At 35.1% G+C, this 11,757-nt stretch overlaps 1 protein-coding gene across 1 annotated transcript; it reads left to right on the top strand.

Annotated features, from left to right (window-relative positions):
* The first annotated feature begins 1,352 nt into the window (after window positions 1-1,352).
* Window positions 1,353-3,622, top strand: LOC129802154 (enhancer of split mbeta protein-like). Its single transcript, XM_055847752.1, has 2 exons — window positions 1,353-1,765; window positions 2,782-3,622. Exons 1-2 carry the CDS (start codon window positions 1,598-1,600, stop codon window positions 3,199-3,201), a joined length of 588 nt encoding a protein of 195 aa, XP_055703727.1. The 5' UTR covers window positions 1,353-1,597; the 3' UTR covers window positions 3,202-3,622.
* The last annotated feature ends 8,135 nt before the right edge of the window (window positions 3,623-11,757 follow it).

Genomic DNA, 11,757 nt, shown 5'->3' with positions numbered 1-11,757 from the left:
CTGTACTAAATAAAATCATGAAATATATGTAACATTTTAAAAACAAATATTTTAGAACACAAAACATGACAAATAGAAATTTAGTAAATTAAATTTTCTACAAAATACATGGCAAATTTAGACCAGTTCTGTAGTAAAGAAATAAAATTGATATTGAGAAATTAAAATACTTCCAATAATAATTTTTTACATAAATGGTATTTAAATTACGAAATTCTTAAAATAAATATTATTATTTAAAGGCCTCTACACGTTGGAAGCAATTTTCGTCAAAAATTGCTTTTTTGAAGGAAGTCGTCTGCACTGCTCTACGTGGAAACGTCAAAATTTTGTCAAAAAGCAATTTTTGAAGAAAATTGCTTCCAATGTGTAAAGACCTTAAATAAAAAGAAAACTTAAAGACTTAGATACGGGTAAAGAGTTCAGAATTGAAAGACATTTTTTTTTAATTTCAACAGTATTGATAAGTTTAGTACATGCTTGTACTAAAAACCAGAAAAGAAATTTACAACACAAGAAATCATGAATAAATTTCATAGAGTATATGTATTAAAAAAAAACATTTAAATATAAAATATTTAGTATATTTAATTTGTGTGCTAAAATAATTGCAACACAACTTTATAGTATGTATAACAAATTATGCAAACTGTAATAATCCAAAATAAATAATAGAAATGAAGCCGAGTGAGTTTTTGGATTGCTTTGCATTCAAGTCCTTTTAAAGGTCAAGGTTTACAACTTACAAGTAACCCTTACTCTTGTACTAAAATTAGTGCACATAAATGTCCAGCAAATTTTTCTTACCGAATGATAAGTGAACCTGGTCATTGTTGACTGATTGATATTTTGTAGCTTTCAGGCTCTTTACTTTGTCATAATCATGGTCGTAATTTCTGACCCAATCTGTGATAAAGGGTTAGGAATTGCATTCATTGCGTTAGTTGTATTAGAAATTCGTGTAATAATGGAATAGAATCTCATTGATCTGAAGCATGTCCATTTTCATTCACAAAGTCTCAAGAGATAATCGATAGGGTATTGAAGAAAAAAATCAATTTGGAAGTGATTAAGATATCAAGTTGAGCTAATTATTAATAATCATCATTTCTTATTGCGATCGAGTCACGGTCATTCATTCATTTGCACGCCGGAGCCCTGTGAGAGTGAGTGAGCACGATTGCGCGAAGAGCTAAGACAATCGTTGTGAATGAAGCAATTTTTCTTGTGTACACTTAATCCTCCACCTCATCTTCCCGGGACGTAAACAACATTATGAATCGGAGGGAGATCACAACAACAATCGTGCGATCTCCCTTAGAAGCACAAGCCGGAGGAGGAGCCTGGTGAAGAAAGAGACGGTCGATCGATCCCCACTCTCAGTCAAATTGTGCCTAAAGTTATAAATATACGTTTCACAAGACTATTCACTGTATTCCGTGAGCATTCATAGTCGAGAGACTATCCATTAGTTCTGTGCATTTTCTCATCTTTCGGCGATCGTTTGTGGGTGAAGTTTTTTTTTTTTGGCGGGAAGTGTTTGTTCTTGGCATTGGAGGTGATCGAGAACACGGTGAAGATTGCCACCCGACAGAGGATGGCACCAAATCACGGCTTTCTGCTGCAGAACACAATGGCAGAACCAGTTTCCCGGACTTATCAATACCGGAAGGTGATGAAGCCGATGCTGGAGCGCAAGAGACGGGCCAGGATCAACAGATGCCTAGACGAGCTTAAGGAACTCATGACAGGGGCACTTCAAACGGTTAGTACACTATCCCAAAGTGTTTTTGATAAGTTTTGCTCTGCGTACCTCCATAGGATCATTGGCTTGATCCTATGGGATCAAGCCCTATAGGGCTTTGTATTTAGGGGTAATTCTCTATCAAGCTTATAGAATTAGTGGTTAAATCATGTTTAAACGGGTAATCTTTCTTGAACTTGATCTTCTCTTAGTTGATTTTTTTCAAAGTGCTGCTACTTGGGTCGAAGGAACACTTATGGGCACTTTAAGAAATCCTATCCTGACCTATTGATACCGTATTTGGTAGCATTTCGGATATGAAATTTGACCGTCTATCCTATCGTAGAGATAGACGGTGATATCGGTGATATCGAAGAGGGTGATTTTGCCCTGTTCGTTGACTTTTCTTTAACTCTAAAGAATGGTTCTAACCGGTCAGACATGGTAGATCGAATCGGTAAAGATCATACTTAAGTCCTAGAATTCAAGAAAAGCGAGGGGGCAAAGTCACCCGCATCTACGGTATCTATCATATTTTCCAATATTTTGACGAAATTACCAATAGGTATTCTCTGCCGATCAGATGTTCCTTCGACCCTATCTACGAAATTTAATAATAATAGATCCGGCCCGGTAAGGCTCGGTATCGTATGAATCCTTACAGAATCTCCCGCGCTTTATCCTTAAAATGGATTTTTTTCTTTAAATCGTACCAAGGTTTACCAAGGCTTATTAGATCCTTAGATCCCCATATACCAAGGATCCAGCGTATAATTACAAACTAGGTAATTTCTACGGTTGAAACTCGATAAAGGATCTTGACCTGTAGGGCTTGATCCTGTAACAATCTCTACAGAATCCGTAGCTCTAAAATCAAATTATAAAGTTATAAAGACTTAGTAATTATAGGGCTTGAATCTATACAAAACCTTATACAGAATCCGTGGAATCCGTTGATCATCTGTACAAGTCTCTTAAAGATCCGATCCGATCAATCTTTAGTATTTAATTTAATTTTGTTTTTCTCGGTCTTTCAGGAAGGTGAAAATGTGGCTAAACTCGAAAAGGCTGACATCCTAGAACTAACAGTGAGGCACTTGCACACCCTGAGACGTCAGAATGCCCTATCTGTGCGTCCTGAACAAACCTATGCTGATCGTTTTAAGGCTGGGTTCCGTCACTGTGCAGCCGAAGTCACTACTTTCCTCAGTGGCATGGATCAGGCTACCAGGATGCATTTGGCGTCGCATTTGAGTGGCTGCATCCGTCGCCTGGATGTAGCTCAGCCTCCAGTCTGGGTAGCACCCCGAACAGCGTCCCCACCACGTCCTGCTGGTCCAGCTGGTCCAGCCTTCTCCACCCTTCAGACGCCACCACCGGCACATCCGGCCCAGCCGCACAGTCCACCGGAGCAACAGGCTGAAGACCCAGCTGCCGGTCCCTGGCGTCCCTGGTGATCCCTGAAGCCCTGGGCCGCGTCTCTCTGTAATCCTGTACATTTCGTCGAAGCTGCAAATCAAATAGTCTTCCACTTCGTCGCGATCGAACCCAAGAGACAGTGATTGAGATCTTCCCAAAATGGCAAAGATATTGACCCCTGTGATATTGTTACCTTTGATAACAAAAAAAAAACTACATAGATCCGCGAGAGGCAATCGTCTGACCAAAAGGACACTTCACGGCGCATGGTAAAAAATGATCACATGGATAAGATCAGCAAGACGAGATCAAAGATCATTTTTTGCATTTTAAAAGAAGGAAAAAATAAAAATTCTCTAAGATTTTTTTTTTAATTTTTTTTATAATAGTTTAAGATAATTATTTATGAGAGAAAAAAAATTGTGTTTAACTAACGTAAAATAAAGATTATAAGATAAATGATTGATTTGATGTTTTATGGCGCCTTTGCAATCATCCTCGATCGCGATCATCACCAATTTGCCCATTTTCTCTTTCACCTTCGCAAAAATTGTCCTGATCTTGTTGTTGCCTCGTGACGTCTCATGAGTTCTGGCTCGAGAGTATCGTGGGAACCAGGGACAGGTGGTTGGTGTTTTCTTTCCGTCATGAGAAACGCTGGAGAATGAGAGGGAACAAGAAAAAAAAGACGAGAGCACCAACATTATTAAATATACAAATTATATCGTGGTGATTATTGATGAAATGAAGAAGGGAAGGAAGGGACCACAGACGGGTTATATCGAGATAGTAAAGTTTACAATTTACAGCCATGTCCCCCCTCATCATTGCCGGAGTGTGAAGGAATTTGCATGCAGCAGCAAAAGTGTGAGATCAAGTGGTCAGTTAAATGTCTCAATGATCGCAAAAGGATCGGATGTTTATCGTATGACCTATACCCAAACCACAATCTCAAATCGCTGATGCTCCGATTTTTATGAATGGAACGCGATAGGAACGAAAAAAAAGCCCCCTCATCGAAATAATGCCAATTAAGAATGAAATTGCCTACCACAAAAACTCCATCCATTGAAAACCATCCTCATCCAATATTTTGATGTGTGAAGCTAAATTGAGATTTAGCGCTTCTGATTACAGGGCTAATCAATTTAAACTTCTTTGCTCCGCATTGCGATTTTCCAAGCATTCCTTCCCAACGTCTTTTTTTCCATACCATACCTCTCGGGAATTTTGCCTATTAATTTAATTATTGCTAGACGATCACCATGAGGCTATTTTCTCAAACAACTCACCTCAGCATGTGGTTGACGAAGATTGAGAGCAAAAAAAATCAAGACAAGAGGCAATGCTAAAAAATCCCTTTTGAAGCACGTTATGCAATTGGTCATGACTTTTTTTTAAGGCAGAAGTATTCGTTTGTAATTGATTTATGAATTTGTTGCAGTGAAAATATATTACAAAAAAAGCTTAACATAAATATGTGAAGCTCATGCCATTATTGAAGCTTCCAATAACGAATTGAATTATTAAATAATACACTCTTCATTTTTTTAGCAGAAAATTCAATAAACAATGATTAGTACATGCATGTACTAAAATAATTTGCTAAGTTTATGGTGCTATTCTCAATAAAAAATGAGGAGGGGAAGTGTTTCTCTTGAAGATTTTTTTTTTAGTACATATCCATTCCCAAGGCTTCTGCGTCAGCGACTTTTCTTTGTGTATGAACTTTGACATGAGCTTAACATAAATATATGAAGCTCATGCCATTATTGAAGCTTCCAATAACGAATTGAATTATTAAATAATACAGTCTTGATTTTTTTTGCAGAAAATTCAATAAACAATGATTAGTACATGCATGTACTAAAATAATTTGCTAAGTTTATGGTGCTACTCTTAATGAAAAATGAGGAGGGGAAGTCTTTCTCTTGAAGATTTTTTTAGTACATGTCCATTCCCAAGGCTTCTGCGTCAGCGAGTTTTCTTTGTGTATGAACTTTGGCATGAGCTTAACATAAATATATGAAGCTCATGCCATTATTGAAGCTTCCAATAACAAATTGAATTATTAAATAATACACTCTTTATTTTTGCAGAAAATTCAATAAATAATGATTAGTACATGCATGTACTAAAATAATTTGCCAAGTTTATGGTGCTATTCTTAATGAAAAATGAAGAGGGAAAGTCTTTCTCTTGAAGATTTTTTTAGTACATGTCCATTCCCAGGGTTTCTGCATCAGCGACTTTTCTTTGTGTTGATTTCTGTTATGTCTGTTTTCCGCAGTGCTCGTCGTATTCTTCCAAAACAATCGTGACAGAAACCAACATAACGAAAAAAAAGCACATGAGAACAGTAAGGTGCTAAAACAGATGTGTAATAAAGAGATGTACTAAGAGAGTGTACTAACACATGTATAGGAGAAAGTTTTCCCCTTTTCACTTTTCATAGCAATATTACCATTAGTCCAAAAAGGAATGTACTACACACTTCAATTAAATAGAGTTGTGATTGGTTTTCACAATTCTATAATATAATTGATGAGCTGTTTTTTTATTTGTCCTCACAGAAAGTTTAGCACATGAATGTACTAAATCCAATAAAGAAAGATATTTCAAATTGTTGAAATAATTCATTCATTTTAATTCATCAGAATACTCAGCACATGAACTAAAACAAAATTAAAAAAGATTTTGCAATGTACAGTTAATTTCCGCAAGATTCATCTTTAAAATTAGTTTATAAAAATTTATCTAAGAATTTAGTCTTATTAGATTTTCCTATGTAGAATTTATAGCATCAAAATTGAAATATATACTGTTAAGAATCTACTTAGTAACTTAGAACAGGTTTGTACTAAATGAAATTATAATAGATCTTAGCAATGTAGGATACAATTGTGAAACTTGTGCATTGAATATTTTTTATGCAAATTTCAATAACAGAGTATTTAGTACAGATATGTACTAATTTATTTCATTAATGAACGAATGCATTATTCACTGTTATACAACTCAAATAGCGACAGATGTAGCGCCTTTTAGTATATGTATGCTCTAATTTTAATCAGTATTTTAATTGAGCTATTAAAAAATAAATTTAAAAAAGAAATATTATCAAAATCAGAATATAAGGATTAATTATATAGGAAAAGTCAATCAATAACGCTAACCTTGTATGTTAGCGCTGAATATTTTCTTGCTCGGATATTTTAATTAAAATGTTTTAAAAATTCAATTATCTGTTTTTCTATCTTCTATTCTTCTAATTTTTATCCAGTTTTCTTTTGAAATAAATTCTTTGTATCGATTGGGCTCACTACAAAGATTTCATGATTAAGAATTTTTGAAAACCCTTTAAACACGTACGATCTAATATTTCAAAAAAACTTAATACAGAGTTTTTCAAATAGATCAAAATATAAATATTTAGTACATATCTGTTCTAAGCAAAACCATCAAAGAAACTTTTAATTCGGAAGTTCGAGAGTTAAAACGGATAAAGTACACGAAAATGAACAAGTTCTGCAAAAGCTAATTTGTTTTAATAAAATTGCAATTCAAATGTTGTACAATCCGGATATTCTGCAAAACTACGCAAAAATTCCCATTTTGTAGCAAACGTTTCATACTGTTGTTGATATTGTTGACGATTGAAGTATCAAGAATACCGAAATTCGAAATTGCACTTCAGGCTTCCGGTAAATTTTCAATTTTTTGGCTTGACTTTGGTGTGGCTTTGTCCCTTCCTTACTGAACAGAGCCATTTTGGCTAACATTAGGGTAAAGTGGTACAAGTTCGAATGCGAAAAGTTTGGGTTCATTGCAAAGTTCTTGGAAGTTCTAACCTATCTAAACTTGTTCCAATTTATTCCGAAACTCAGTTATTTTTCTCCTTAGCTATTTGTGCCAAATTTTATCGTTATCTTTAAACCGGTTTAAAGCAGTTGTATATCAATGCTTTTCTTAATGAATTGTAAGCCTAAAAACATTAGGTAAATTATGGGAAGCGATACTGTTTCAAAGGTACAATATATCTAATTCCCTAGACACACTTACGACTTGCGAGAGGCGACTTAGTGGAAAATGACGGATATATAGTTTGAACATTATTTCTAGTATAATTATGCTAAGCCGTCTCTCGGCGAATCCTCAGGTCTGTCAAGACCCTAAGACATACAGCTTAAGCCGAGAGACGGATTAGTTAAAAACTGATGGAAATGTGAACTGATCATTATTTTGATTACAATTACGTTAAGCGGTCTTTTAGTTTTAGTCGAAAGTGTATCTAGGGCATTATACGGGCTTCAGACCTAATGCTTAGCCATATCGTTTAACTTCTTTAATATCTTATCAATCAAGATTTTTTGGAAAATTATCACTAAAGATTAGACAACATGGGCAAGTGATCCATTAAATTTTGAAAAAGCAATAAAATTAATTACAATTTTGAATTTCGAGATCATCGGGAACTGGGCTAAACCTTACGTCTGAAGCCGGACTTAGAAGACTTGCCAAAGCTTGATTTTAAGTATAAGGCAGTTATTTTGCTTCTTGGGAAGGAATATAAAATAGTAAAAGTTAATTTACAGTCTATAACATTTTTTTTTCCTTGTAATAGCTCCTTAAGTACAGTATCTCAGAGCTAATGATTGATTGAGTTATCGATTTTTATGAATCATCTTGAGTTCTAAAGCATTACCATTGAATTTGTGCTGTCTCGCATTTTGAAATTAACCGAAATTTTGAGATTCATCTTCAACAGGTAGTATTTTAGAGAACAAATTGAATTCAGAGCTTGTCGGTTATTTCAATTTTCTACTGAATTATACATTTTTGTATCATCTCAAATGAATTTTTATGCTTAATGAATTTACAGCGTAACATTTTGTATTTCTTCTTGTTTTCCAACTACTTAGTACAATCTTTTATGTTTCTGTCAGATCAATAGAAGAATGATTCTTATGGGATACGTTGCGTTTCCTGGATGGTCAGGCAATTGAATCTTCACGCTAGTGTTTTGGGGACTTTTCAGTGGATTGACGAGTGAAGGAAGGAAAATGGTCAAATTACACATAATTTCCTGCAAATCTCTTCACAATATCTTGTCATTAACCCCGTCAACAGTTCATTATCATCATCTTCGAGCAGCTTAAGCTCCTCCAGTGTCTCTCTCACTGATGCCTTTCCACACGAAATATTATTACACTTTTATGCTGTGTACATAATAATTGTGTTTTTTTCTCCTTCACTTTGCCTTTTTTTATATAGACGGTAATTTGATCAACGCATTCCACTTCACACACTATTTGAGCTTCTGGGCGTTGCTGGAAGGTTTTGCTGGATGGAAGAGACTGAGGATTGAGAGACAATGAATCTGATGATGGGAAAAAGGCTCAAGAGATACAATTAATTCTTCATGGTGGCTTCAACATTTTTCCCACCATTTGCAGATACCTTAATAAAATATTGACAAAAAGATGGCTCGTGATACATTAAGTTTAATTATAATAAAGAAAAAAAATGCTCTTTGGTGTATAGGAGGAATCTCCCAATAAATCATTTTTGAGAATTTTCCCGCGCAAAATATCAAAAGATGCGCTCGCGCCTTTTCTCTTTTTCCCGCCAAATGCTCATAGAAAGGCATTTTAGAAGACTTTTCAGATGAAATTGCTTCCTGGTAGGTTGGATGCTCAACTCAGCAAATAAGCTGCCGACTTGAGATGATCAAAAAAAAAAGAAGAGAAGAAAATAACAGTTGCTTCATTTAATTGTTTAATTTATAATTAGTGAGTCGCCGCGAGAATTGAACTTCATCTCTTTGACTTCCCCACTCTGGTTTTCGTTATGAAAAATTGATGACACGAAGTTGCTGGTTTTATTCTTTTGCCTTCTTTCATCAGAATTTCTCAAATATTTTCCCTCGCTGATCTTTTTTTCCCGTCGATCTTCTTGTCTTGCCACAAACTGTGGGATTCTCTCGGGGTCCAATAGAGAAAAGTGCTATTGTTGGGAGTGAAATCTCCCTCCCCGGGAGAAGCGCCACATATTGAATTCACAGGCAATTTTCGTTGAGGGAAAAAAGAGCCTAATGTAGTCGTCTTCTTCCCATTCATTCAGCATGATTCTCGTTTTTTTTGCGCCTCTTGTTCTGGTTCTTAATTCCCGCTCATTTAACAGTAGCTCGCGACTTGCTTTATTGCTGCTGTTGCACCACTGATTCTCAAAACTACGATGGGAAAGTCGTTTAATTCGAATTTATAAACAATAACATAGAATTTTTTAAGAAATAAGAAACATTTTAAGAACATAGAATGGAGTTTTGAGCGATATGAAAGCAAAATTGATTTGTAAACCAATTCAAAAAGAGGTTTTGGGACACAGTTCCAAAAATACGCTATTGACATGAGCATAGAAACATGAAAACTGCGTCACATTATAAACATAGAATATATAAAATATGAACTTAGAATCACAAAATACTGATGCAGTCGCATTAACTTTGAACTTCGTCACAAATTAGATAATTTTAATTAAAAACTTAAACAGTATTAACATAGAATGCCATAGATTGTTAATATAGAATAACACAGATTGTCATTCTATGTTAATGTTTTTTCTGTGTGAAATATTAAAATAGATAGATTGTATATGGATTCATATTACAGTTCATTTAAAAAAAATCTAACATGTAACATAAATATGGAGCAATACCTACAACATAGAAAATGGCAAGACTGAAACATAGGTTATCAATAAAAATATAACATAGAACAGACACTTTTGAACGAGAACCAAATATTATAGAAATTTCTTAAATATATAATCTGCTAGTAAAAACAAATCTATGAAGTTTTACAAATATAAAAGTAATACAGGCATTTACAAGGAATAATAACATAGAATTTAGACATTGACACAATACGAAATAAAAACCGAATTAATAAAGGTATTGTGGAAGATTTTTCCTCCAGACAACGGCAAAGTAGCGATCGTGTCGTTACGTTTCTCGCCGATGGCAACCTTTCCTACTGCAATCTCAAGCTTCCCTACCTGACCTGCTTCAGAATGAGTGGTGTGACACCCTTGCACCATGTGTGATAGAGTCGGTGTGTCTAGGAAGGCTCAGGGTACGAATGTTGCGCCTTTGAATCCTCAAAAGGGGGCCAACTCCTGTTGAGTCAGTACTTCCGAAAGACCATAATACCAATAAAATTTTTCAAAAAATCCCTAATAACTTTAACATAGAATTTTAAACACATATTTTATTTTAACATAGAATAATAACTTTATGGCTCAATTAAAAAAAATATATGGATCGTGTGAATAGGCCTTTTTGCTGTCCTTATACAGGGAAGAAGAAACCCAAGATCGGACCACAAGCATTGAAGAAATTTAACACTAAACCTACCAAGACCGGTTAAATTGACCGGTTTAAAATCTTTATAAAATTAACACATATTTAAACGGTACAATGGCGCTATCAAACTTTGTGAATTTGTTCGTTTAAATTTCAATTTCTTCCTCTTTTTTAGGAAAAAATTTTTGAAGTACCCTACCCTACCGCGGTCTGTCATTTGACCGAGCGCCCTATGAAAAACGACCAAAAACGGTCGGTAGGTTTAGTGTTAAGTTCCACTTCAAATAACTATAATTTATTCATTATAACCTGGGTTTGAGAGGTGACGAGGTAGGGTAGTTGTTCTTCAAAAGAAATCCTTCGGTGAAGGGACGTCTTTTTAATGGAGTGTCTTCCGATAGTCTTCTTTCCTGTGGGAGCTAAGGACGCCATCAGAGGTGGAGTCTCTACCTACAGAACAGGAAATAATACGCGTAGATGCTAAGTGATCCAATCGTCAGAGCATTCTGACCTAAAGGGGATTCGAACCCGGGACATTTGCATTATAGAGCGAGTGCTCTACCATTTGACCCATTGAGTGCCCAGTTAGAACTAGTCAAACATAGAATACGTTCATATAGATATAAAAAAAAACATAGAGCAGAGCAATAAACAAATCTGCCACTCGTGGTTCACTTTGGGTGCCGATCAGCGCGATTGGAGAGACTCATCGCGTGATCAGTGCGATCCTGGAGCGGTCTCGGAAACTGATTTCGTCATTAGTGCAATCTTGTAGACTGATCGTGTGACAAACTTGATCTTGGAGATTTATCGCGCAATCATTGTGAGAGACTGATTACGCTATCGGCGCGATCTTGGACACTGATCGCCGCGATCAGTGCAATCAGTGCAATCATATTCTTCCACAGACTGTGAATTATAAATTGACGTTGAGTTTTTTCATAGAAAATCTGTATTCAGTGAATCTATCGTCTGGGCTGTCTAGACATTATATCTTAAAATGATAGACCGATACTAATAACATAGAATATAGTTAAAATTCAAAAGTTTAATATATTGACTGAAATATGTAAAATATATTAAATGAATAGAGTAAAACGTATTAATTAAATATGAACTATAGAGTCAGAAATAAGAAATGAATGAATCATAAGTTAAAAGATAACATAGAACTTTGTGATACATAGAACACATTTACATCATTGAATAAGTTATGTCCTCATCGATTAAA

Source organism: Phlebotomus papatasi, chromosome 2 (assembly GCF_024763615.1).
Source record: "Phlebotomus papatasi isolate M1 chromosome 2, Ppap_2.1, whole genome shotgun sequence".
Classification (NCBI taxonomy): Eukaryota; Metazoa; Arthropoda; class Insecta; order Diptera; family Psychodidae; genus Phlebotomus; species Phlebotomus papatasi.
This window is presented reverse-complemented; position numbering and strand designations above follow the sequence as displayed.

Coding starts and splice junctions, on each gene's coding strand:
- LOC129802154 (XM_055847752.1), top strand. CDS start 1,598: ATGGCACCAAATCACGGCTTTCTGCTGCAGAACACAATGGCAGAACCA. Junction 1,766..2,781: donor TGACAGGGGCACTTCAAACG/GTTAGTACACTA, acceptor TCGGTCTTTCAG/GAAGGTGAAAATGTGGCTAA.